This window comes from Neolamprologus brichardi, chromosome 7 (assembly GCF_056152115.1).
Source record: "Neolamprologus brichardi isolate AB-2024 chromosome 7, ASM5615211v1, whole genome shotgun sequence".
NCBI classification, from domain to species: domain Eukaryota; kingdom Metazoa; phylum Chordata; class Actinopteri; order Cichliformes; family Cichlidae; genus Neolamprologus; species Neolamprologus brichardi.
In genome coordinates this window covers 54705880-54733876 of record NC_142110.1, presented here as the reverse complement: position 1 = coordinate 54733876, position 27997 = coordinate 54705880, and the positions used below count along the sequence as shown (strand labels likewise).

The window sequence follows — 27997 nt, the reverse complement described above, 5'->3', positions numbered from 1 at the left end:
TTCACCGTTAACCAGGATTGAGCTTTTGTCTGAGGTTCGCACGGATATTTATTTCACTAATAAAGCGCTACACATCTAACATGGGTACACAAGGCCTTCTGGGCTGCGTTCTCCTAATCACTTGCCTCACCTTATCAAATGCTGGGCTTGTGAAAAAAATCCTACGGCATCGACGACAGACTTTGGCATCCCCTGAAGATCATAACATAACCCTCCCGAGAGCAGATCATCCTTTGGTTTTCAACCACGTCTATAACATTAATGTTCCTGGCAGTTCCTTGTGCTCAGTGGACCTAGACGCTACAGAAAGTACGCACCTTCATCCCAAAGATGCACCAGTCTCCTCAGGCCATCACATGACCGAGCACACGCTCGACGGGGAGAACCAGATTGTCTTCACTCACCGCATCAACATACCTCGGCAGGCCTGTGGTTGCACCGACCACTTGCCCGGTCTAAAAGCCCTCATGAGCCGGCTTGAGATGCTTGAGGGAGAAGTTTCAGCTTTGAGGGATCAGTGCCACAGTGAAGGGGCCTGCTGCAGTGCTCAGGTCAAAGGTAGGTGTAATTTTTCCATCACGCTGTGTCAGTCACATTTGCCTGTTAGAGCCAGCAAAGTAAAACAATCCTTTATTTATCAGACTCTGCAATGAAAAGTGCTTTGTAACCCCACAAGGCTCGTTCATGAGTCACATCTGTTCCCTTCATCTGCTGAGAGTTCTTTGAAATCTAACGTGGGGGCGTAATTTTAGCTGTACAGTAGAGGACACCAGCTCATCTATTAACTTTGCATGTTTTTTTGTTATTTTTTGGATCAGTAAGGGATTACATAAAGTTGTGTCAGTACCAATGAAAGAAGGAAAACAGTAGCTGCTAAAATAAGCCGGAATAGTTTGGCATTTTAGGAAATACACATTCGCTTATGCATCTGTTGGCTCTTCTTAGCATACAGAAAAGTCTTTCTTCACTGCCAACTCTCAACAAGAAAGTAAAAAAAGCATGCTTTCTCCAAATGTCAAGCTGACTGCACTTGTCATTGTTATGCTGCATTTTTTTTAAAGGTGAAGTGGGAACAAAACCTTACTGTAATGGTCATGGAAACTTCAGCGCTGAAACCTGTGGCTGCATATGTGAGCCTGGCTGGAAGGGACCCAACTGCACCGAACCCGAGTGCCCAAAGAACTGCCGGGACCGAGGCCACTGTCTGGATGGAAAGTGCAAGTGCTTTAAAGGCTTTGCTGGAGAAGACTGCTCATTTGAGGCCTGCTCTGTGGACTGCAGCATGCACGGCCAGTGCGTGGGTGGCGTTTGCGTCTGTACGGATGGTTTCTTTGGCGAAGATTGTTCTCAGAGCAAGTGCCTCAATAACTGCCTAGGCCGTGGGCGCTGTGATGACGGAGGCTGTGTGTGTGATGAACCGTGGACTGGCTTTGACTGCTCTGAGCTTATCTGCCCCAAAGACTGCTACGACCGTGGACGCTGTCTGAATGGAACTTGCTACTGCGATGAAGGATTCGCCGGGGAAGACTGTGGAGAGCGCATCTGTCCCAACAACTGCCGTGGTAATGGTTTCTGTGTCGATGGCCAGTGCGTCTGCACAGCTGGCTACAGCGGAGAAGACTGCAGTCAGCTCACCTGCCTGAATGACTGTAACGGTAGAGGAACCTGCTTCAGTGGGATGTGCATCTGTGACACAGGGTATCAGGGTGAAGATTGTAGCCAGTTGGCATGTCTGAACAACTGTAACAACAGAGGCCAGTGCATAAATGGACAGTGTGCATGTGATGTTGGCTTCCAGGGAGATGATTGCTCCGAGCTGTCCTGTCCAAACAGCTGCTTGCAAAGGGGGCGCTGTCTCAATGGTCAATGTGTATGCGAGGAAGGTTTCGCCGGTGAGGACTGCAGCATCCGCACATGCCCTTCAAACTGCTACAGCCGTGGAGAGTGCTCCGAGGGGCGTTGTTTATGCCACGCAGGCTTCACTGGTGAGGACTGCAGTGAATTGAGCTGCCCCAACAACTGTAGGAACCATGGCCGGTGCGTCAATGGTCAGTGTGTCTGTGACGAAGGGTTTGCAGGAGAAGACTGCAGTCAGAGAGCTTGTCCCAACGACTGCCTGACCCGCGGTTACTGTGTGGATGGAGAGTGCATTTGTCACGAAGGCTATTCGGGAGACGATTGCTCCATGCTCACCTGTCCAGATAACTGCAACAACAGGGGGCGTTGCGTCGACGGAAGATGCATGTGTGAGATCGGATATGAAGGAGAAAGCTGTGCAATGATGAGCTGCATCAACAACTGCCAGGACAAAGGGCACTGCGTGAACGGTCAGTGTGTCTGCGATGAGGGATACATCGGAGAAGACTGCTCACAAGGTAAGAGTCTCTAGACAAAAAAAAGGATTTGACAGTTCACAATTTTAGAAAGTTTCCATGTGTTAACTAAGTGCACCATAAAAGCAAATGCAGAGTGATGTAATTTCCTTCCGTTCTCAAACTTCACTCACCACTCTTCTTGAAAGAAACTATTCTGGTGAATATAAAAGAGGGTTTCGGTTTTTGTGCTGCCCTTGTCTGTACTCGGTTTGTACTTTTTTGGCAGTTCTTCACACCACAGCCAGATGTGTGTCTGGAGTTTGCATTAGCTCTACGTGGTTGATATTCACTGACTTGAGGGCCTGAGAAAATGTCTAATACAACACCCTCAGCTGTTTTTTTTTCTTGATTTTTTCCAGTATCTCCTCCAAAGGACCTAACTGTTGGGGAGGTCACCAGTGAGACTGTCGGCCTGTCCTGGAACAATGAGATGCTGGTCACAGAGTACCTCGTCACATATGTGCCCACAATTCCTGGCGGTCTTCTCCAAGAGTTCACTGTGTCTGGAGACAAAACCGCTGCAACTGTTAAAGAGCTTGAGCCTGGTCTTGAGTATCTGATTAATGTCTACGCTGTTCTGAGTAACAAAAGGAGCATCCCTGTGAGTGCACGGGTGGCCACAGGTATGCCATATTTGTTTCTGTGTTCATTTGCTGTGAATAGGTTAAGAAAAAGATACTAAACATTTATTAATTCTCTCTCTGTCCCCCCTAGACCTTCCGCAGCCAGAAGGGTTAAGGTTCAAATCAGTAAGAGAGACCTCAGTCGAGGTCATTTGGGACGAGCTGGACATCCCCTTTGATGGCTGGGAGATCTATTTCCGCAACATGGTGAGTCTCCCCATCTCTGCTGAAGACTTGCCTGCATTTTATTAACCATCAGGGGAAAAGTCAGAGGTGATAAGCTACGCCAGCTTATTGAAAGTCTCAGCAATACAAGGATTTATTTTAGTGGTAACCATTAAATTTGCTTTGACATATGGAAAAGTTTAGTGAGGGCTGTTATAGAACTGTGGCTAAAACTGCTGCTGAGATACCGAGGCAAAATCCAACCAACTCTTCGAAAAGGAATGAATGTGCCAGCTGATAAGTCCTTTTAATATTCCGTAGCCTTAAAATGTGTTGTCCTTTTCTGACCTTCAAGCTCCCGCTCCTGCCTTTTTGTGCCTTGCATGAAGAAATATACTGCCTGCGGTACACTAAACATAGCATAACCTAAACAGTAATGAAAATGCTAAAGCAGAGGCACCATGTTTTAATGCCTAAAGCTGATTTTCTCACAGCAGTCAAGTTTAATGTATATTTTCTACTTTAACACGATTTGCATATTATGTAACTTTTACAGAAAGAAGAAAATGGAAAAGTTTCAAGCACCCTTCCACCCTCTCAGAACCAATTCTTCCAATCAGGGCTTGGACCAGGACAGGAGTATGAAGTCTCCATCAACATCATCAAGAACAACACCAGAGGACCCCAAACAACCCAAACATTCACTACCAGTGAGTTTCCTGCACACAGAATATTTACAGTCATGCAGTTTATGGCTGCCTATCATCAACTCTCAAGCATAATCATCACATTAGAGTCAGAGAATATTTTAATTTTCCTGCACTATGTGGCAGCTATTAGTACTTTTGCACTTTGCCTGTGCAATGTGAGCCAGAGTGAAGAAAGAAAAGAAGAACTACAAGAAGAAATCCCAGGTGGCTCTCCATAGTTCCATCTAACAGATTCAGGGTAAAGAGTAATAATTCAAACTAACTAAGCATAGCATGTCCATGTCATAGTTGTTTTTTTTTCCCTCTTCCAATAAATCTTTTGCTCTTAGCTCTCGTCCTCGTCTCATTGAAACTTTTATTGCCGAGTTACTCCATACATTAAGTTATGAAATGGTTCCAGTTTCTTACGCCATCAATATGGCACGCCAAGCCAGACAACTTCCTTTGAGCATGGAAAAATCATTTCGTTAACAGGACTATGTAGATGGACTCTCTGGGTACCACACCGTTTTGTTTCTGATGTCATTTATTTGTATAGGCTGAAAGTCGACACAGAGGAATGATAGAAGAGAGGTTAAACTTTTATACCCTTGTACCCCCAGTGGTCCTTTTTTTTTAGCATGGATCCAAAATGTGGAGGAAAAATGTCTCCTCCACATGTTAACACAGGAGATTTGTCAGGTAGTGACATGACGTCAGACTTAAAGGGAATCACATTATGTTTCATAATGAATTTTCCTGTTGTGGTGGTTGATATCCAAGTTGAGTTATGCAAGATGTATATTATGTTCAAACACGCACAAACAAAACAATGATTACTTTCTCTTTATCCAGGTTTTCTTTGTGAATTTGTATTGTGAACTCTGTATTTTTAGATAATGAATTACACATACAGAGACTGATTAAATCTTTTTTAGAGACATTTCTCTTCTTGTTGACGCCAAAGGTAGACATAGTTTTTTGGAAAGGTACTTTTTAGCTTGCAAGATGACACTAGAAGAGATGGACATAGCTTGTGGTGCCATGAATTGGTTTTGATGTTACCGTTTTGGTGATGTTTTTTTAGCCAAACATGAACATATTTGAAACACTAAGCAGTTGCTTGGTTAGCAAGCTACATGTATTAGCATCTTCTACTACTTTATGATGCCAAAATACCTTTAATCTTCAGGATAACCAAAGTGGAAACCAGCAGTGATACTTAATATTTTTGCACTGACCGTGCTAACTTGCTAATTTTTAGCAAAAGTGTTCACCATAATCAACACCTTAGGTTAGCATGATTAGCAAAATTAGCTAAATAGAGCCAAATATACAGCTTACATTGATTACAAATAAGTTATTATATTTGAATATTAAGCTAGAAAAAAATAACCCCGGATGTATCAGTTTCTAGGACAATTACCACTCTTCACATTTTTTGTCTTTCAGTGAATCAGTACCTCTGTTGTGGTTAGATGACATCATGTTTCTTCATGCACCTTTTCTTCCCTCTATATCTCATCCAACTTCTCTTACCAAATTACCCAATCTAGAGATCGACAGCCCTCAGCAGGTGGAGGTGAAGGATATAACGGACTCCTCGGCTCTGATCAGCTGGTCTCAGCCAGTGGCTCCCATGGATGGAATCACCATGTTTTACATGCCCAGCTCTGACCCTTCAGATGAAAATCGTGTGGATATATCCCCCCCAGACAAGCAGTATAGCATTGATGGTCTGAGGCCAGACACCGAGTACACAGTGTCGCTCATTTCCAGGAGTGGAGACATCACCAGTGACCCTGTCACTGCCACATTCACTACAGGTTGTCTTGTGATAATAACTGTATTTTCTGTTTTGGTTCACTGTATTGTTATATTTTGAGACTATGCATTTGTACACTACAAACTAGAGCAGTCTAATGTTGTATTATTATGTATTTAAGCTTATTGTATGATTGTAGGTCAACAAGTGACAAGTCATTACATAATTAATGAAAGAAACTCTGTTTATGTAAGCACTGGATGCCCCTACGAACCTTCAGACTGTGTCCCAGACAGACAACAGCATCACCCTGGAGTGGACCAACAGTGAAGCTGATATTAGCAGCTATCGGGTAAAATACAGTCCCATCTCTGGGGAAATTCATGGTGAGGAAGTGTTCAAGCAAGGATCAGGCGATAGCACACAGGCTACCATCACCAGTAAGTATCACATTGATTAATACAAATTAAGCTTGACCACACACATGCAATATCCAGAATTGCATTTGTCACCCAACATGGATATTTAGCTTCCGTCTTTCTGCACCGCAGGGCTAAAGCCAGGTACAGAGTACGGGATTGGAGTGACTGCTGTGAAGAATGAGAGAGAAAGCCTCCCAGCTACCACAAACGCAGCAACTGGTGAGAGACACTGCTGAACAGCTGTCCAAACACTCCTCCTTCACACCGCTTCATAAACACACAGACAGATAGGATGTGTTGAAACAAATTGAGTGGTAAAATGACACTAATGGGCTGTTTATCTACCTCATTTTTCTGTCAGACCTCGATCCTCCCAGAGATTTTGAGGAAATCGAATCCACAGAGACGTCTCTCACCGTCAGGTGGCAGAAACCTCAGGCCAAAATCGGTGGATACAGGCTGGTGTACATTTCCAGAGACGGTCAGTTTGGGGAGGTGGGGTTCCCAGCTGCAACGACTACCTATCATTTGCCCAATCTGACTCCTGGGATGAGCTACACCCTTACCTTGACTGCAGAGAGGGGGCACAAAAGGAGCACACCCGTCTCCCTGTCTGCATCCACAGGTGGGTAGGGAACCATTTTTCCACAGTTTAAATGAATAGAATGAATAAGAACGCATGCATTTTTAGTTAAATGCTCTGTTAAGTTCTTCAGGATTTCATCGAGGAGCTAAAGTTAAAAGGATCTACAGACAGGTTCAGCTGTGGGAGTTCAGGGGTGTCAGCATCATTAATTTTCTTTTATCTTAATGTTCATTGGACAACCTGAGATTGTTTCGCCTCCACTGTAAAAAGATCCATCTCCTATTCTTTTTTTAAAATTAATTAAGATTGGTTTATAGTAACAGCTGCGTTTTTTGCATATATAATGCTAATGGCAGCTTTGTAACCAAGGCAACCAGGACTGAAAGCTTGAAAATGATCATTTGTGTACATGTTTAGAAATACAAGTAGAGATTTGCTGGCTGGAAATAAATCTGCTGCCGACCAGCACCAAGAAACTATTATTTCATCTGTTACTAAACGATGCTTTCTTGATTTTCTTGTTTTCCTTGTAGCCTCTTTCACATTTTATTTAGCTGACTCAGATGACCGTGAGCTAGCGACTCCTACAGGCTTGGAGGACAATGTCATTAGCTTTGTGTATCTAGACCCCTCCGAGTCCCAGTTTTCTGGGACCGAGCCTGAGGATGAGCCTGGAGTGCTGACTGTCTCAAGTGTCACGTCTGATGGATTTGATCTGTCATGGAAACTAAAGGCTCGTGATGTCTATGATAGTTTTGCACTAGAATATAAAGACACTCAGCGATTGTGGGACATGAGAGAGGTTCAACTTCCTGGAGATGCCCATGGCTCTAGAATCCATGGCCTGACGGCATCGACAGAATATCTAATAAAACTTTATGGAATAACAGGTAGCCAACGAGCTGCGCTACTTGAAGCTGGTGCAATCACAGGTATAAGTCTCTCTTTTAGGGTTTTTCAGCTTCTCCCTTCAGTGGAAGCTTTTGATTAGAGGCCAGACTTATATGGCTTGCATGCTGGATTCTTTGTTCCCAGATTTCACAAGACTTTTTTTTTTCACTGAAACCATCATCTGCATAACCTTTGGCATGAGTCCATTTGAACCTAACAAATGTCTCTGTTTTTACAAAAATCCATCTCGTTTGATTCTTTGGTTCCCAAAGTTCAAATGCAAGAAGAAATCCACAGTGGCATCAGTGTCTAGCCTGGATTATTAAAGCTATCAAGCACACTGGTTTTCTACTGAGCTGGTTGTCCCAGTTTCTTCTTGTACCTGAGCTTGTCCCATCATTAACCCCGTTTAGAGAGATGAGTGATTCTCTAATAGCAAATTAAACCAGGTCGCCTGCATGTCTCATGACTAAGACTCCTCAGTTGTGTTTTACAAAAGCCGAAAGAACATGGCTGTGCATGGCTTCAACTTAATTTGAAGACAACTGTATACTTTCACACCAGTGGACTATGCAGAGTCTTCAGAAAGTTAATGACCCTGCTTCAGGTGTCATTAATGCCTTAGCAATGGCTTGATGATTTAGCCGTCATAATATATCCACGATTCAGGTAGAATAAGGACAGCATTTTGTGCAGAATTATTATATTTTTATGTTAACCCATTGTTTTTCTTCACATGATCTTTTACAGTTTCCAGCAGAGCCAATAAGAAATTCATTCTTTAACCTTCTTTTATTCACTTAGCACCCAAGCCCACATCTCCAGATGTGCTTACGCTGAGTATCAAAGATGCCTCAACGCTCCCACAGTCTGTTCCGGATAATGAAGCTGTTCAAAACCCAGACATCCTCGATACTTTAAAAAATGAAGTAACTTCCACTTCTGATTCTGGCGGGTTAAGCTCCGGTGCCGAGCCTGACAGCTCAGGCTTGGACCTACTCGGGGATCTCACAGTCAGTGTTACCGCCACTAGTGTAAAGCTGGCGTGGTCCGCGCCCGATGAGGCGTTCGATAGCTTTTTGGTGGAGCTTACTGCTCCGTCAGCAACAACGCAACCTCGTGTGACCACGGTACCAGGAAATATGAGGAAGGCTGAAATAGAAGGGTTGTCCCCTGCTACACACTATGATATTACATTGCAAGGGCTGGTGGAAGGGGAGCGATCTTTGCCTCTCAGAGTTTTTGCTACTACAGGTACATGGAACAAATATTTCTTATTGTAGCCCTTCATCTCAATCCATCATCATCATATCTTTTATCTCCTATGTCTGAACATTTCAGAATGGTTCAATCATTTCTTTTTCCACAGATACTTCATGTTTTATTGTAAAAGATAATCCTCATTGATCTAATCTTGTCTTTTGCTGAACTTCTGATTTCCTCACAACAAAGTATTAGGTCCACAAAAAATCTGAGATTTTGAGATTTAATGTGCATTTAACAAAGAGACTTCTAATTTTGAAAGTTGAAACTCGAACAATATAAACGTGATGACAAAATGAAGGAAAGTTCTAACATGTTGTTGGTAGAATTTGTTAAAAGTTAGAATACTTCAAATTATATTAAGAATATATTATTTAATTCTGATAATGAACTCAAAATTAAATATTAGTATTCAATTTTGACTCTACTGTCAAATATATTATAAATATACAATATACTGCAATATATCAAATATACAACACTCAATACTTTAATATCAAACATTTCAATTAAGAGTGTAAAATGTTTTTTGAAAAATTATTTTGTGATTAAAATGAAAGTGATTAGAGTTTAATGTTCAATATTTAGGTATTTTATTTTATTTTTTTTTATTTCACAAGTCCCTCGAAGGACTATTACTATACTAAAAGTTTGATGCTTTATTATGTTTTTATTACAACATGATGATGTCAGCCTGTGATGTTCATATGATATATTACTTAATATAGCTTCTTGAAATATTTTAACTTTGTCCTTGGGCGCTAATAGTAAAGGTCAAGGTCAAATGCTTAGCCAATCTAAGTACTCGTGTCCCCAATGCCTAGTTTTAAGTCAACCCATAAAAAATTCATTTTTTAACCCTCCAGTTTTGTGCACCCCCACCCCCCTTACTTTAGTGTTCCTGGTCAAAATTGAGCGGTCTGTTTTAAATTAACACAAACATTTTTCACCACTAAATTCAGTTGAGTGGGCCGTTCAGTGGGTTGTTCAGTAGGTCATTCAGCCAATGGGGGAGGGGTTGAGTGGATTCCCATTCATTTCCTATGGTCGCTCTTGACCAGTAACACCACAGATGTAACAAGGTTGATTCAAACACTCAAAATTCAATGAAAGAGGTGATCATCACTTTTATGTGTTCAAGTGTTTGCAATTTTATCTCAAAATCTGAGATTTTTTCCCCACTCTGCTCCTCATACTCCTGATGTACTTTTTTTTTTTTTGCCTTAAAATGAAATGCATAATCCATCTTACTGTCCAGCTGACCCCAGTCTGATATGTCTATCTACCAGAGATGCTGACGCCAATGGTGGTGAACCTCACCATGTCTGACATAACATGGGATGGCTTCACTGCGTCCTGGAGCCCCACGAGTGGGGACTTTGACAGCTTTGTGATTGAGGTAACAAACCTGGAGAATTTTGCAGAGAGCCAGAACCTCACTCTGTCCGGAGACGCTTTGAGCCTGGGTATCTCTGGGCTGAATCCCAACACCAGCTACATGGTTGGCCTGTATGGGATGTATCAGGGCTCCTTCCTTGAACCTGTGTACAGTGAAGCCACCACAGGTACCTGCAACTTGCAGCGTTGCAGCCTTTTGTCCTCTAAACTGTCCTTCTTTTCCATGAATAATTTCTACTAAAGTCAACATCTGTGAAGCATACACATAAATAGCTCTGTTGTCTCACTCTCAGTGGAGCATCTTCACCTCGCAGCATGAAACAAGAACATCATGATAATAACCCAATTGTTGTTTATGGCCTCAATGTCCAACACCCTGGACACAGTGCACTTTACTGCTTCATCTTAACCAACATGCCGTTTACCATTCCTCACCCTCCAGCCACTGATTCTGTCTAGCTGAGAGAGGGCAGGGTGATGTGTACATGTGCCTCATCACTGACCCAAACCCCTTGACTTACCTCCGACTGCTCCCCTCATCCCAAAGTGCATGAAGCCCCCCCCCCGCCATCCCTGCATTGTGGTCCGGTCTGGCGCTGATGTGCTGCAATGATTGCAAAAGCAAACCAATAACTCTCCCCGCCAGTCATACAGCAACAGTGCGATAATCTCATTTCATCTCATCAGCCCTCATTCAGCGTATAATTGATTAACCGTGACCCATCATTTGCCCGTCGATGTGCAAGCGCTCACAGTATGCGTGAGTATCCATGTCATCTTTCAGTTTGTGTGAATGACGCTGGGGTGGTTTTGTGGATTCTGATTAAGTTTATTTTCACGGAACATCAAAGTAAACACAGGTCATTACCTTTTGGACTGCTAGGTGGCAAATGATTAAACCTTCTTGTCACTATCAAGGTAAAAAGCTAATAACATAAAATGAAGCTAACAGTAGCATCACCTCGATTTACATCTGAATTTTGTTTTTATTGCATGCTTGCATGTAAGGACTATATTTCCTGCAACATGTAAATGAAGTTTAACTAGCTCTCTAACTCATCTGCTTTGAATTGCTTTGCAAGCGTTATGCATTGAATTGATCAGCATTAACATGTCCAAACCATGCTACATATGCATGAAATCTGCTTAATCACATTTTCAAATTTAAGTCAGTGATTAACAACTCAAACTTGCAGGTAATTTTGAAGGCCTTTTGAGTTTCTCTCCTTGGCTTTACATGTTGCTTATATTCAAGGTAAAGAAAAGAGTATATTTGGTTTCCAATATTTTTACAGTGACACAATTCTCTTAATTTTGAACACGAGCAATATTAAGGGACACACTGAGATACAATTCAAACACAGACTTTCAACTTTAATTTACAAGGTGTAACAAGAATGCTGCATTGCCACAGCTGAGAAATCACAGCCATTTTAATGCGCAGTGCTTTTTAAATGTTGAGTTGAATTGCTTTCATAGTATTCTCTGTAAAATGCTATCCAATCAGCTTTGCTGCATTTGGCTGAATCACCGGAGACATTAAAGGTCTGCATACTTCAGAAATTGTCCAGCTGCTTCTGTGTTCGGTCACATTAGCAATAAACACGTCTGGCCTGGTAGCTTTAGAAACCATGCATGGCTGTACATACTCTCTTCACTGTGTTTTACGGTGTTTCTATATGTTTGAAATCATCGGGTATCTCCATACGCTTTCAGTTTTAGAAGTGGTCCAGCTTTTTTTTGGAATCCAGGATACGGGCGGATTTTTAATATTTACCTCATCATTCTTGTTCCCCTTGAATTAAATTTGAAAAGTCTGTGCTTCAGTTGCCTCATGGTTGTGTATTGCAAACCTATTGCGGTGGCAGCCACAGTTAGAATTGTGAAGATTGTGTTTCTGTTCAAAAAATCCTGGATCTAATTGTATTTAAATAACTGTGGTGCAGGATTTTTGCTTTGCGTTTAATACAAAAAAAAATACATGCATGTATTTAATCACAGCTTCTCAGACTGGCAACAGTTACTGTTGGTGGTGGTGGTGAGCATCCCGTAACGCTAAATGTATTTCTTTGTAGAAAAAGATCAGTTTCTAATCATTTACTTGTCATTTAATAATAACATTTTCTGCATAAATGCCTTGGTGACAATCTAATCATGGTTTCTTTCTTTAGTGAATCAACCAGTGGTTGGCAAAATATATATCATGAACTTAACGTCAGAGAGCTTTTCAATCCTCTGGAATGGCACTGAAGGAGAGTTTGATGGTTTTGTCCTGGAGATAATTGATTCTGATTGGCTGATGGAGCCAAAGGAGTATAACATATCCCATGATGTAAAGTCCTATGATGTCACAGGGCTCAGGCCCAGCACTGATTACATAGCCTACCTCTATGGAACGTACAAGGGATCCAGAACAAGTGCAGTCAGTATTGTTGCATCGACAGGTAATTGGTTTTATGTGTATCAAATCATTAGTCTCCAAGAGAATTGTTGTTACCTTCACTCTAAAGTTGACTTGGGTTTTAAAGTGACAAATACATGTGTTATCCTTTTTTTTAATAAATGCATATATTTTATATTTTCTCTCCCCTGTAGCTGAAGAGCCTGATTTGTCCAAGCTAGTTGTTTCTAACATTACCTCAGACAGATTCTCTCTGTCTTGGCGGACAAGAGAGAAGGCTTTTGATAAGTTTATAGTAGAAGTCAGAGAGTCTGCTTTGCCCTCGCAGGCAATGGGGCGCGCTCTGCCTGGAGACGTGCGCTCCACAGTAATGGCGGGGCTCAAAGCGAGCACGGGCTACAACATAAAGCTGTATGCCACTGGTGTTGATGGCCAGAACACACAACCCCTATTTGCTGTAGCTACAACAGGTATCACATGACTTGCATTTCTTGACACTGGACATGCCGCCTACATTGTTATGTACATGTATGCAGGACGACATAACTGAAAAGCCGTGTTCTTTTTTTATTCAGAGGACATCCCACAGTTGGGGCCCATAGCTGCTTCATCTGCGAGTCCACATAACCTCAGCTTGTCCTGGAGCACTGTGTCAGGTCATTTTGATGGCTTTGTTATCCGAGTCAGTGATTCTGAGCAGCAGTCTGAGACACTGGAGTTCAGATTGCCTGGTGATGTCCGTAACATTACAGTCACTAACCTGATGGATGCTACAGGCTATGATATTGAACTATACAGTATTTCTCATGGGCGTCACACCCCCACAGTGTTAGCCCACGCTGTCACAGGTACTATGTATTTTACTCATATCTTTTATTCTAATACTTGAAGTATACTTTTTTCCACCAAAACTAAAAAGGAATTTAGCTCCTTTTATCAGTTTAACTAAAATTAAATGAATTTAATATGCAGGTCAAAATCCCGAAACACCTTAAGAGCAAAGCTGACATGCATCACAAGCAGCTATTGTTTTTTTTTCTGATGCTCATAATCAGCAAGCATTTGTTGATGCTTGAAACATCCATAGTCAGTATAAAACAGATGTGGTGTCAAACTCCAGGCCTCGAGGGGCGGTGATCCTGCAGGTTTTAGATGTGTCCTTGATCCAACACAGCTGATTTAAATGCCAAATGACCTCCTCAACATGTCTTGCAGATCTCCAGAGGCCTGGTAATGGGGTTCATTTGATTCAGGTGTGTTGACCCAGGACACCGGCCCTCGAGGCCTGGAGTTCATCATCCCTGCACTAGGGAAACCAGTATGGAAATGCTTTAAACCTGCATTCTATATCTATTTACGTTTCAAAAAGCCTCAAGCCTTCCTGTATGAGTGCAATAAACCTTTTTACTTAAAACTTCTTGGGCTTCAAGCCATTCTGAATATTTTACGCCCATTTTGAAAATGATGGTCATTCAAATAGTGAGAAAGAAGGATAATCGTTTAGGATACACTAACATCTTGTAATGGATACATGCACCTTTTAACCATCTTTCACTCCAACTTATTAAACAACCAAAGAGCTAAACAGAATTTAGAAACCCGACTCTTAACCTTTTCCACCCTAACCGGAGAAGTTATAAACCATTTTTATTTGTTAATAATCATCCACCTGGCTTGTCCTCAGAATTTGAAGTTGATTTCTTTGACTTTTTATCTCATTTATTTCTCAGTTCAGATAAAACAATTATTTCAGGCAAGTTTAACATCCATGTAGTTGTTGAAAATGACAGCCTTGTTTAGTTTTTTATTAGGTTTTAGTGGCTTCTCTCAAAGTGGAGCCCTCCCACACGCCACTTTAATGTTAGAGAAGAAATATTATCTTACTAATTTAGAAGATCTTTGTTTGGTCTCAAAATAGTTCTAGTAAGAGTAGCTGACAAACAGTTAACTGGTCATTTGCAAAACAATGGTTTATTTTAAGAGTATCATTCAGGATTTAGAGTGCATCATAGCACAGAAACAGAGCTAGTAAAGGTTTTGAATGATCTTTTTATGGCCTTTGACAGTGGGCTCATCTCTGTGCTTGTCCTGTCAGACCTCAGTCCAGCAATATTTTAAAACATGTGCAGGTATTAAAGGTACTACGCTGCAATGATTTAGCTCGTATCTCTCAAATAGACTCCAATTTATTCAACTAAACTGCTAGTCTTCTTCCCACAAAGACGTTATTCACAAAGGATTTTTTGCTGGGACCAATTACATTTACATTATACATACCTATTATTAGGAAACACTGCATACATTTTAATTTCAATGCAGATGACACCCAGGTTTATCTAAATATAAACTACAGACATAAAGGTAGATGACATTACCTTGGCCTCCAATAACACTGTGAGGCATCTTCAGCATGCACATTAAACAAATGTAGAGGACTACCTACATTCATTTTCACAATATTGCTAAATTCTGAATCATCCTGTCTCAGAGTGATAAAGCTAGTTCATGCATTTATTACTTCCAGGCTGGACTTTTGTAGTTCATTATAATCAGGTCACTCTAAAAGCTCCTTCAAAAACCTTCAGTTGACCACTGCAGTGAGAGTACCCATTAGGACGAGAAAGAGAGAGGATATTTCTCCCATAATAGCTTCTCTTTGTTGGCTGTCTGTTCAGAGCTGAATTTAAAATCCTTCTCCTCATGCGCAAAATAACAATAATGAATATTCAGGCCCTGACATATTTTAACCCTAACAGAGCACTTTGCTCTCAAAATGGACCCTGCAGTTTTCAAAAGTAAAATCAGAACCAGAGCCTTCAGCTATCGGACTTTACTATGGAACCAGCTCCCAGTTTGGATTCAATATATAGACACTTACTCTACTTTTATTAGGCTTAAAAACTTATAGTTTGGGTCAGGTCAAGTTAAGGAAGCTTTGGCTACTGGGGGCTTTCAATTAAGCACTGAGGAATAGGAAATAACACCTCCCACAACCAACTGAAAACCAGTTAGGGAATTTGCATTTTTCTCTAGCAACCAGTGGTTGTTATGTGTTCACTGATAGGTCTTAGACCCATGTAATTTGGGCTTAGTGATTGATTTCAACTTCCAACAACCACTGGAATACTTTTACCTCAGCAACTATTGGTTGCCAATAGAAGTCTCTAGGACTGTGTTACTGGGGCCTTAAGTGGCTGCTGGTTACAACCGCCTGTGTCAGCATATCTGCCAGTCAAAGTGAGCAACGTACGTGCAATTGTCATGAAAAAAACCAATATAAAAAGACACCAAAATTGCATTTGTTTCATGCTGTAACTCAGTCTTAAGTGGCCATTCAAGGAAATGCATTTTTTAGCACTTCTGTGTTTGCCACGTTAGATAGTGTGAGGACAAAGTACTAAATTATGATGCATGCTAGATTTGCCCTTAGTGTGTTTTGGCCTATAACTATTACCTTGTAAAAGAACTGTCTCTGTATTTGCTTTTGCAACCATTGCACACGTTATCCTCCTAATGAAGTCTCGTCCCCCTCCTGCCCTTCCCCCTCCCCCCACACACACTCCTTCCTCCCATTCAATTAAACCCACATTCCTCTCAGCTCCTTTGCCTAAAGTGGAAAACTTGACCATTTCCAACATAACCCCCTATGGCTTCCGTGTGTCGTGGGGGGTGAAGCATCAGCTACCGCAGGATAATCTAACCCCCTCTAGTGGTGGCTTCAGCCACTTCCACATAGTGGTGACAGACTCTGGCTGGCTGCTGAAGGCTCAGGAGTTCACTGTGCCAGGAAACCAAAGTCACCTGGACATCGGGGGCCTCATTACCGGCATAGGCTATGAGGTCCGACTGACAGGGGTGTCAGAGTCAGGGCTTCTCTCTCGGCCTCTGACTGCAGTGGCTGTGACAGGTACAACTCAGTGCACTGTAAGCCCTCCTGTCTTACAACAAAGTCCAGTGTCTGACTTTGTTGAAGCTACCATGGGTGTATACGTGTATAACTATTATAACCATTTCAGCTCTGCAGTTTCACTATCACAACCTGGTGCAGTTCTGTGATATTTACTAATCACTGATATTCATTTCACGCAACAAAAGACATTGTGTAACAAAATTAGCCCGAGGACGGATATATCTAACTCAGTGCCACGTTTTGATGGTGAGACTTCAGTTCAGTACTCTTACCTAACCCTAACTCAGATGAACTTTTTTTCCAGTATGACCTCACTTTTCCTTGGTTTTAAGCATCTCCTCGGTATGCAGCTGTGTCACCGAGAGGAAGAGGTGTTGAGCTCCCGTCTGTTTCTTCTTACCTCCAAAATATGAGCAAGCACATTTGTTTGTCTTCATATTTTAAAATGTGTTTTCCTTCGCATTTTATTCGCTGATAGTCAGACAGATATCTATGGACAAAATCCAATTATTGCACCATGTTGCTCCCTAGTGAGGCTGGTTTGTAGATCAGGTTCAAACTCCCTGGATGGATATGAACCACTCAATCGAAAATGACATTTTTATATGCAGGAAAACACGGATAAATCAGCAGATATTCTGAGCATGAAATGTCTGTTGATTTAGCTTCTAATCTCGTTTGTCACCTGCCATTACTTTTAAATGCACTGAATGCATCCAGGCTGGCCTTGAGGACGCATTTCAGCAAGTGTATGCTGAAATCCTTCCGAAAGAATCCTTCTGTTGACTGACATCTACAAAAAGCATCTTGTCTTTTCATTCAAGCATATGCCTCTGTAGTCCATGCGCTGTATTTTTGACTGATTAACACTAATGGATGCCTAAGCATGGCAGATTGGTGGCGGTGGACAAGAAGGCCCTCAGGCTGGAACCTAATCCTGTCTTGCCCGATTTCTGACCTCTTCCAAACTGATCCCTGTGGGTGTTTCTCAGAACGTGATGAATATTGCTGGGAAATCACCAGACGCGCTGCAACGTTAATGTTTCCCTGTTTAACCAGAGGCTGAGCCAGAAGTGGAGCATCTCTTTGTCTCAGACGTCACAGCTGACAGTTTCCGTCTGACGTGGACTGCCAATGAAGATCTGTTTGACCGATTTGTGATCAAAATAAGAGACAGCAAAAGGTTAGCCCATCCTCAAGAGCACAGCGTCCGCGGCGATCAACGAACCAAGGTCATAACCGGACTTATGGGTGGCACCGAGTATGAAATCGAGCTTTACGGTGCCACACTGGATCGGCGCTCCCAACCTATTACAGGGGTTGTTCAGACAGGTATATTGAAAAACTGCAAAGTGTGCAGTCTCATGTTAACTACCAAACTTTCTGAGTTTTCAGTGCGACATTCGACTTCAGAGAACTCAACCCAGTGTCCCACTAATCATCTTTATTCCTCTGGTTTCTTTGAAACTTCACGTCTGTCGAAAAACGTCCTTTTGGGAAAAACTCTGTGTTTTCACATACTTACTTACAATACTTACAATTTTTACTTTGCTTTTTTGCTCTCTGCGCAAATCCATTTGCTTTTTGTTAGGCCTCAGCACTCCCAGAGGACTTCACTTCTCTGAAGTGACTGACTCTTCAGCCGTAGTTCACTGGTCCATGCCTCGCTCTCCGGTGGATAACTACCGCATCACCTATGTGCTATTTGAGGGAGGTAAGAGGTCAACCATTGTTTATACAAGTTACATTTAAGGTTGAATTTAATTAAACAGTTTTAATTTTAGCTTCGTTGTTGTGTCCGTGTTCATCAGATATACTGATGTTGAAAATAACAGCTATACTGATGACATGTCAGGAACATGCATGTGATAATATCAAAAATAATTCACTTATCAGTTTAGTTTCACTTTCTAATTTCAGAAACAGACTTTCAGTAACAGCGTTCACTTCTCTGTGCAGCTCTCACACAGTCAGAATGTGAAGAAGAGCGACTCTCCTCCAGCTGGCAAACCCGCTAAACTACGCTCAGTGTAACGCTGCTAAGCACTGGAAACAGGCGGACCGCTGAGGACTTAATTTGCATGTTATTTGTTGTGTGCTCTTCCTGCGGTGTTTCCATACTGTTCAAACTACAGTAATGGCTGACATTCTGTTAAAGTACTGCTGTGCAATGCACATTGGCTCACAGGTGTGATGAATTCTGTACAGATCAGTGACATTTATTAATGCTTATTTGGTCGAGGTTTTTTATTTATTTATTATTGCACCGTTCAAGATAATAGTGAATTAAAATCTTTTTGATGTTCTGTTGGTGCTTCTGGTACGTTACCATGCTAATGGCGTCACACTGGCAAACACTTGGTCCAGTAAACAATGAATTTTATACATTTAAATGTATAAAATATCAACAATTCTATAGATATCACTTTTCAATAAATCTGAAAAAATGTATCAACTCCTCTGACATCAGTGATGCTGATGCTTTTCTAGTCTCTGGAAAACTTAAATTTTCCATGATTTTTTTAAATCCATGTCAGTGACATTCCCCATCAGGCTTAGGAGCAAAACTTCTAACATGCTAATCTAAGATTGCAAACATTGTAAATATCTTGAGGAAAATTCTTTTTCTTTATTCAAGAGGATGGTCCTTTTGTTTGAAAACGTGTGCTTTCATTTTCATCTTTGGCTACTCAGTGATCTTCCCAGAAGTGAAACGATCCCTCCCTGTATGCAGATTTGTTCTGCTCTTGCTCAAAGCTGCACGTCTGCACTCAAGTCACATGCCTGTCATGTGCTGCTTGTACAGAGTTCCTGTGTTTCTGCTATAGCCCTTCATCCTGCCTTTCTTTCTGACAGCTGATTGGTTAGTGGGCTCACCAGATGAAATTAAGGCCTTTAACAGCATGTCCTTGGTTCAATTACTGGCCAACCTTTTACCACAGTTCAGTGACAGAGTCACATAGTTGTCGAGCTATTCTAAAAATGGTGCAATATGTTTATTGTCAATGCAAAATCTGTACAAGAGGGAGCTATATAGCAAAGTTCAGAAAGAAAGGAAATATAAACCCTTTTAAAGGTAAGATACCTGCTCAGGCTAACCGGGAACATCTCAGTGTCAACATCATTTGATACTATTGGCACTGCACTACTTGGAGATTTTTCATCTTATAAAAATATTTTTTTAAGAAGACCAATTTCCAGCTCAATATTTTTTTTATCCACTCTGCCAGAGTAGTTGTGCATGATTCAGTTCAATATAATAGTTATTTACTTGATGCAGCCCCTCAGTTGACCCAGTCTGTGAAAGAAGGTCCCTTCCCTTTAAGCCAACTTTCTTTCAGCAGGTGGGTAAGGTTACTGTTTAAACTGTCACAACCTGCTAATCGATCCACTCGCTATGCAATCAGTGAGACTCAAGAGCAGACACACAGCGTTTTGTGCAGTCTGAAGTCTGAGCCTCTGACTCACAGGGATTACTTACAAATCTACTGACCACATTATTAGAAACTTTAGCCATATTTAATATCCATCAATGGAGCCCACTAATGAAATAAGCAATAAATCCTCTTTAATGATTGTTGCTTTTATTAGATAATAACAGATAGAAAGGAAATACCAAACAAGGTATTATTAATAATAATATTAATCAATTTTATTTAAGAGCGCCTTTCAAGACACCCAAGGACACTTCACAATAGAATAAAACACATAGTGTAACAATGACAAAACGAAGAAAAAAGAAAAAATATTTTGTATGTATTATACGATTCATAGCACACAAAGATGATTTGTGAGTACATGAGCATGGATGAGAAGCTGAACACAGGAAATCTGCGCACGCCTGATCTACAGAGTACAGACACGCAGTTTGGAGCAAGAGCAAATTTGTTTTTAGCTGCTAGTTTTGAGGAAGCTCACTTTATCATCGTAAATCATAAATTACAGGACCATGCTCTTGAGTAATGAAAGTAATACACTATCATTAGCAATACGGCGCACTGTGGTTGTAATCAGTTTGTCATTTTTTAGTTGATGTAAGCATTTATCTCAGCCTTACAAAGGCTTCTCTTGGCCTCAATCTCCAGTACTCAAACATTTATCACCACCCACCACAAAGTACGTGAAGAGCTTTAGTACATGTTGTTCAGTACAGTGGAAACACACTGATAGATAAAATCTGACACCTCTTGACAAGCTTGTCTTTGAATCAATAGTACATGTGTTTGTTCTCTCTCCCCCACAGGAAGCCCAATGACATTGACTGTAGATGGCAGCGTGTTCGAGGCTTTGCTTCCCAATATGATTCCCGGAAAGACATACCAAGTAACCGTCAGTGCTCTGAAGGGTCTGGAGGAAAGTGACCCCAGCACAGATATTGTGACCACAGGTTGGCTTTTTTCTCTTATGCAGCGATTTGACTCCGGCGACACTGGAGTCAGTTAAAAATGTACTGACCCCACACGTTTTCTCTGTGATCTTCCTCGTGCTCCACAGGTTTGGACAGACCTCGTGGTCTTACTGTTATCAATGTCACGGACACTTCGGCCCTGTTGCTGTGGCAACCATCTGTCGCCACTGTTGATGGCTACATCATTACCTACAGTGCTGATTCTGGTGTGTCTCTGAGTTTAAACGAGCTTGCTTTCTGTTCATTTTAACTGACTTTGTATTGATTGCATAATTTAATTCCTGCCCTACAGTGTCCCCAACAGTGGAGCACGTTTCTGGGAACATTGTGGAGTTTGAGATGAACTCCTTGGTTCCAGCAACCCACTACACAGTGGGAGTTCATGCTATGAAAGAAGCTCACAGGAGTGCTTCTGCTGTTACCGAATTCACCACAGGTAAATACAGAAAGATGTCCAGATTGTATAAAAGTATTGCTTAATATAAAAGATGGGGAACACTCTATAATATGGAATATTACTAAAGATTTTCATTTTGCATGGTTGGATCTTAACAAGGTTTCAAGAAGAACTTCAATATGCAACAACAAGAAATGGGAGTGAGACAAAACATGTTTTTGAGCATGCAATTTATTGACAACAACACTTAAACTGAAACATGCTGCTTTACAGCTGATCAAAAGTTTAGGACCACATGCCTTTAAAAGGCCAAATCTGTGCAAAAATGTGGATTCATTCTCATTTTCTGGCAGGTAGTCACACTGTGATGACGTTCTCATGGCAAAGACAAAAAAACGTTCCTTTTTTGCACATATTTGGGTTGTTAGGCTGCATAACCAGGATCTCTCGCAGTGCGTCATCGCTGCTGAGGTGGGACGCAGTAAGACAGTTATTTGGAATTTCTTAAATGATCCTGAGGATTATGGAACAAAAAAGTCAAGTGGAAGACCCAAAATAATTTCACCAGCACTGAGCCGGAGGATCCAATTGGCTGTTTGTCCATTACTGGTGCCGACTCCAGCCCCGTAACCATCATTTTCTGTAACTGTAGCAGTTTTTAACATTACTTACACATTACTTAAATTTGCACACAGTAAAATTATTTCTTTGTTTCTTGTTAAAGACTGACTTGTTACCCCATTATTCTGGTGTACCTAGCTTTGTATTTGTATATATAATTACATTGTAATTTCACAACAAAAAACAGCAAAATTCAATTTAATTACACCCATATTTCCGAGCCATATTATAAACAGTCAAAGGAGCTTGCAAAGAAAAGCGTCTGGACTTCTTTAAGTTACTTGAAGACGTTTCACCTCTCATCCGAGAAGCTTCTTCAGTTCTAAGGTCAAATGGTGGGGAGTCCCAGATATAACCCTAGTGGGAGTGTCCCCCCACAGAGGGACAAAAGGACCCCCTGATGATCCTCTAATCCGAGAAGCCTCTCGGATGAGAGGTGAAACGTCTTCAAGTAACTTAAAGAAGTCCAGACGCTTTTCTTTGCAAGCTCCTTTGACTACGATGACCTGGATGACTGAGAACCTTCACAGACATATTATAAACAGTTTCCTGATGTGTTTATGGTCTCATTTGCTAATTTCAAGTCTTGTTTTTGTAATTTAGGGGCCCCATTAGAGTAAAAAAAAGATTAAAAGTAGCTTATTCTTCGAGGTGAATCTGCCCGTGATTGAAAAAATCCTGCCATAGAAACATCTGGTTTTCCCACATCTCTGTCTATCTTTTATATGTAGTATATCAGCGTCAATATAACCTTAAGCAACATGCGCTGATTTCTTAACCACATCAGCTGTACCGAATGATTAATGTGATGCTGTATTTGCAGATGTCGACCCTCCTCGCGATCTGATAGCTATGAATATTCAAACTGACAGCGCCACTCTGAAGTGGAGACCACCTCTTGCTGCTGTCACTGGATACATGCTCAGCTTCTCCTCTGCTGATGGAACAATCAGGGTACGTACATGCCCGTGTCATTATATCGTTTGACAACAGATATGTTTTGCCGTGTTTTTTCAGTTTTTCTAACTGTCATTGAAAGCACAAGTTTCTGAACATTTAGTTATGCTGCAATAGGCCTGGGCTGCAGGGGGCTTCCCATAATGCTCTGAGAATTTCATCTTCGCTCGTCTCTTTTCACTCTTCTCCACAGTGTCTTTTTTGTCCTGTTTCCTTGCCTTGCCTGAGACAAAGTCTGCCAATGTCTTCCTGTTAAAAGGGAGTTTTTTCTTATCGCTGTTGAAAGGCTTCTCTGCTGAGAAAACCTTCATTTGTGAAATTTAAAAAGTAAAATGTGGAGCTCTGATAGATTGTTAGGTCCTAATGTGCATTTTGCACAACATTTCAGAAAACAGAAAAAAAACACAAACAATAAGAAATGATATCATGATGAGTTCTGGATGATTTCCAAGAGCTGCATGCCCTGAAACAGAAACAGACGCAGTGCAGGATTCCTTCTCCTTTTTTCACCATCTGTAGTTTATGAAATCCAGCTTATCAGTGTTCTTTGTTAAAATATTGCCTTACGATTGCAATCTCGTCTTTCTTTCTTTCAGTTTGAGGGAATAGTATAGAACAAGGAAATGACATCAACCCATCATAATGCTCTTGGGTTCAATCCATTCCAATGTTCATGGTGTTGTCATGTTTTCTGAAATGATTCTGTGTCCTGCACTTCGAGCCACTATAGTAATCAGTTAAGAAATGCCATTGGTGTAAATAATGTGTGTGTCTTGCATGAATTCAGGAGGTGATGCTAAGTCCAACAGCATCGTCTTACAGTATGTCACAGCTCACTGGCTCCACGGAGTACAATGTGAGACTGCAGGCTGCCGCTGGAGCCCAGAGGAGTCGCCACGTGGCCACCGTCTTCACTACCCGTAAGCATTAAAACACACACAAACCTCTTCTTAATTAATGTGTACGTATAGCTGAAAATTGGGAGCACTGGACTTGTTGCTGCTTTCTCAGAAGTGAAGGGTTTGGCTGTTATGCAACAGTCCAGATGCACATTAGAAAGAGATCTTCTAATGTGCATTCCTTTCATTTGCACTGATATTGGAGCCAGATCACCTGTGCTTGTTTTTCTTTCTGTCTGAGCTGAGCTCCAGATGGAATAACCTTCTTTCTCCTTTGTTTAGCCCTCCCCCGTTCCGTAGTCCTCTCTCAGGATGCTATATACAGCCTCATGCCTTGTTTATTTAACAGGGATGAAAAATAAGTGAGCGCATCCTTCAGGGTCTCTAACACGATGCCTTTTTAATATGTGCTTTTCAGTCGGACAGTTGTACAGACGCCCACGGGACTGTGCTCAGATATTACTGAACGGAGAGACGACCTCTGGTCTGTATACCATCTATATTGGAGGAGAGGAGAGCCAGCCCATCCAGGTTTACTGTGACATGACCACAGATGGCGGAGGATGGCTGGTGAGGAAATCAGCCTTCTGGAATCCAAATAAAGCCAGTTTCACACCGTTATTCAAGCTGAATCCTGATGATTCTGCTTATGTGGCACCTGTTTTTCTGATGACAAATGATAGACAGCACCACAGTGGCCTTAGCCTAGCTTCTTATGATTGCTGTGAAGCTGTTTTGACACTCATGAGAGTCGGTACTCTTCAGGTTTTCCTCAGACGCCAGAATGGAAAGCTGGAATTCTTCAGGAACTGGAAGAACTACACGGCTGGCTTTGGTAACATGAACGATGAGTTCTGGCTGGGTAAGCTCGCTCATTCTGGAACCGTATTTGCTTTGTTTCCCTCACTCACTGCCCTCCTGACTCACACATATTAAACTTGGGTTGTAGGTCTCTCCAACCTCCATAAAATCACATCTTCAGGCCATTATGAGCTGCGAGTGGACTTGAGGGACAACGGGGAGACTGCCTACGCGCAATATGACAAGTTCACAATTGCAGAGCCAAGGACACGCTATAAAGTCTACATAGGAACATATAGTGGAACAGCAGGTTGGTATCACTTTAATGAAATAGCCTGACATGTTGGGGAGTACAAGTATTTACTTTGTACTTTAACATTAGACAAGAGAATGGTATTCACTCTTGTTTCCTTCCAGTAAGTTTAATAAAGGCTCAGTTCAGTTGAACCTCTCAGAATAAGCAGATTTTTTTTGTCTAGTTAATATAATGAAGCCAAATTTTATGTTTATACTGTCAATATTTTTTGACTCACAGCCCATTAATTACGGAGTATTTGCTTGAAAGTTTACACTAATCCTTTTGAGCCCGTCAGGTTGGAAAAAAAACACACTCACTCTGAGTGTCACAATATAAATTTTTGAGTATCATTCAATTATCTGAGTCTGAGCCAAGACACGAGGGCACTGCACCGAACACAACTGTCTCAGCAGCTATATCGCCCTCTTTAAAGTTTAATAAAGTGAATATAGGGACATAAAATCTTATGATCCTGAGACACTCAGTGATTCAGACGTAGCCACCACGAAAGATAAGATAAGACCAGATAAGATAAGAGGCTTTATTAGTCCCATTGTTGGGAAATTTAGATTGCTAGAGCAGCAGAACGAAGAGACCAGGAATAAATAGATGAAACAACAACGGAAGAAAAATGTACACTATACAAGGCAGAAGAAATATTATTTACATATAAATATATGGATATGTAGATGTAAATGTGATACAGTGATACACTTGGCATTTCAGATCCACACTGAAATATGTACAGTGTGTGGTGCATTTTCACGTATACAGTCTGACAGCAGCTGGAAAGGAAGACCTTGGATATTTCTCCTTTGCACACCGTGGGTGCAGCAGCCTGTCACTGAAGGAGCTGCTCGGTGCTGTCAGGGTGACCTGCCTGGGGGTTGGAGGTGTTCTCTAGCAGGGATGACAGCTTAGCCACCATTCTGCTGTCACCCACCACCTCCGCTAGCATCCCAAAACAGAGCTGGCCTTCTTGATCAGCCAGTTCATTTTCTTCCTGTCTCCAGAGCAGATACTGCTGCCCTGCAGAGCAAACCATAAGTGAGGGTCGATGCAACCACAGTCATAGGAGGTCCTCAAGAGATGCCCCTGCTCTCCAAAAGAACCGAGTCTCCATAGCAGATACAGCCTGTTCTGTCCTTTCCTGCAAATGGCTTTTGTATTGTTAATCCAGTCTAGTTAGGGTGTTAGGTACTTATATAAGTCGATGCGCTCAGCATCCATTACCTGGATGTTCACGGGTGTACGTCGAGGATGTTTGTACCTGATCTGTAGGCGGTTCCGCTGGTACCCGTCAACAAAGTAATTTCTCTGTACTCCCTGTTATCAGCCATGAGACCAACAACTGCTGAGTCATCCAAGAACTTTTGCAGGAAGCAGTGCTCAGAGTTGCAGGTGAAGTCTTGTGGTGTATAAGGAGAATAGAATAGAACTGTTCCCCGAGGGGCGCCTGTAGAAGACCCTATCAGACACACACTTCTGGATCCTTACATACTGATGGCAGTATGGACTACCTTGCCAGGTAGTCCAGGATCCACGTGGTGTTGGTCGACAACTGTGTACTCCTGCTTGTCCCTCAGGATTGTGGGTACAATGGTATTGAATGCACTGGAGAAGAAGAAAAAAGACATAATCTGGAAATACTAGAAAATGTGACACTATTCCCGTTTTGATCACATTTTGTCCGCACAGTTTATTAAAAAACAACAACAAATAATTCAAAAGAATTTTTTGGGGAATTATTTTTTCTTCAAAATAAGTTTTCTGTCTTAAAACCTTAGGTTTATCTTTCCAGACTTTTGAAGTACAAACGAGCTCACAGCTGTTTCCTTAAAGACATAATTTAATCATGCATTTTAAATCGTGCAGTTTTGACAGTGACGAATGTTCTCATTAAACTCTTGGCAATAAACTGAACGTATTTCCTAGAATGTCAAATTATTTCTAAGAAAAGTCACTTTGACAAATCCAGTTAAGCTCATCAGACTGCCTTAATTGAATAATACTCATTTGTCCACCAGGTGACTCCATGACCTACCACCAGGGTCGGCCCTTCTCCACTTACGACAATGATAACGATATCGCTGTGACCAACTGCGCCTTGTCCTACAAAGGCGCCTTTTGGTATAAAAACTGTCACCGTGTCAACCTCATGGGGAAATATGGCGACAAAAGTCACAGTAAGGTACGTTTCACACGCATCGCAGAAAATGAAGTGGTAAACCATAACACGAGCCATAAGCAGTTGAATTATCTAATGAAAAAATCAGATTTTTCCCAGTGAAACTTGCTCCCTGCTCACTGTTGGATGTGTAGTTTAGGAAAAGCTGATGATTTGTATTGTTTGGGGGGGTTTTGTTGGGGGGGTTTTCCACAGGGGATCAACTGGTTCCACTGGAAGGGCCACGAACACTCGATCCAGTTTGCAGAGATGAAGATAAGGCCGGCCAACTTCAGAAATTTTGAGAGCAGAAAAAAGCGATCATAGACTCATCAAGCCCTCTCTCCTTCACACCTCATCTCCAGGCATCAGCATCTGTGCTCCCCCATCTTTAAGACACTCTCGAACACACAAACACACGTACAGGCAGTCACACCACGCTGTGACTGAGTTTTCAATGTGGGGAAAGACCCTGGAGAATCATTAACTGGGTTTTTTTGTTGTTTTTTGTGTAGTTCTCCCGTGTGTGATTGTATATTTTTGCATTCCCAAAGAGAGTAGATGTTAAGTTTGATTCACGAACGGACATATATGTGTTGTTGGGACCAAACGCCTGTAGAAAAATTTAAGTGAATTTTAAAAAAAAATTAAAAATGGATCTGAAACGATTCACTGAATCAGTAACATGTCAAAAGGCACATCCCCTGAAGTCATGCATCAGAGCGTTCGCCTCATCCATCTCAAACTGAAACACTGACCAGGTTAGATGCATTACATGAAAACTTTAAAGCTTAAAAACGTAAATATTGTCATATGTTTACTGTACAAACCCACTTATCCCACCCCCAAGAAGCTATTGAACTCTTGCTTGAATTTTGATTTACTTATTTTGATAGGGAAAAAAAGACCTGATGCTCTGTAACCTTCAATACAAATAAAAGAAGATGTTAGTTTGATACAA

The 27997-nt window shown here is 41.5% G+C and overlaps 1 protein-coding gene across 3 annotated transcripts; it reads left to right on the top strand.

Annotated features, from left to right (window-relative positions):
- LOC102780704 (tenascin-like) lies at positions 1 to 27997 on the top strand. 3 transcript variants are annotated; one of them, XM_087843887.1, is made up of 28 exons: positions 1 to 558; positions 1062 to 2375; positions 2735 to 2998; positions 3090 to 3205; positions 3720 to 3873; positions 5409 to 5678; positions 5872 to 6057; positions 6169 to 6258; positions 6401 to 6664; positions 7159 to 7557; positions 8321 to 8770; positions 10069 to 10344; positions 12349 to 12621; positions 12773 to 13048; positions 13154 to 13426; positions 16177 to 16485; positions 17548 to 17820; positions 18080 to 18202; positions 20732 to 20875; positions 20983 to 21102; positions 21189 to 21332; positions 22738 to 22868; positions 23659 to 23791; positions 24189 to 24340; positions 24536 to 24632; positions 24720 to 24881; positions 26897 to 27060; positions 27253 to 27997. In XM_087843887.1, the coding sequence occupies exons 1-28, from the start codon at positions 81 to 83 to the stop codon at positions 27361 to 27363; spliced, it is 7146 nt and encodes a 2381-aa protein (XP_087700013.1). In that variant the 5' UTR covers positions 1 to 80; the 3' UTR covers positions 27364 to 27997. The 3 variants fall into 3 exon arrangements, with proteins under 3 accessions (XP_087700013.1, XP_087700014.1, XP_035766241.2); XM_087843888.1 differs by lacking the exons at positions 12349 to 12621; positions 12773 to 13048; positions 13154 to 13426; positions 16177 to 16485; XM_035910348.2 differs by lacking the exons at positions 7159 to 7557; positions 8321 to 8770; positions 12349 to 12621; ... (1 more) ...; positions 13154 to 13426; positions 16177 to 16485.

Bases quoted from the DNA above. Each gene is read 5' to 3' on its own strand.
- LOC102780704 (XM_087843887.1), top strand. From the start codon at position 81: ATGGGTACACAAGGCCTTCTGGGCTGCGTTCTCCTAATCACTTGCCTC. The intron at 17,821-18,079 runs GTATATTGAAAA...GCTTTTTGTTAG, and splicing joins TACAGGGGTTGTTCAGACAG to GCCTCAGCACTCCCAGAGGA. The intron at 24,882-26,896 runs GTTGGTATCACT...TTTGTCCACCAG, and splicing joins AACATATAGTGGAACAGCAG to GTGACTCCATGACCTACCAC.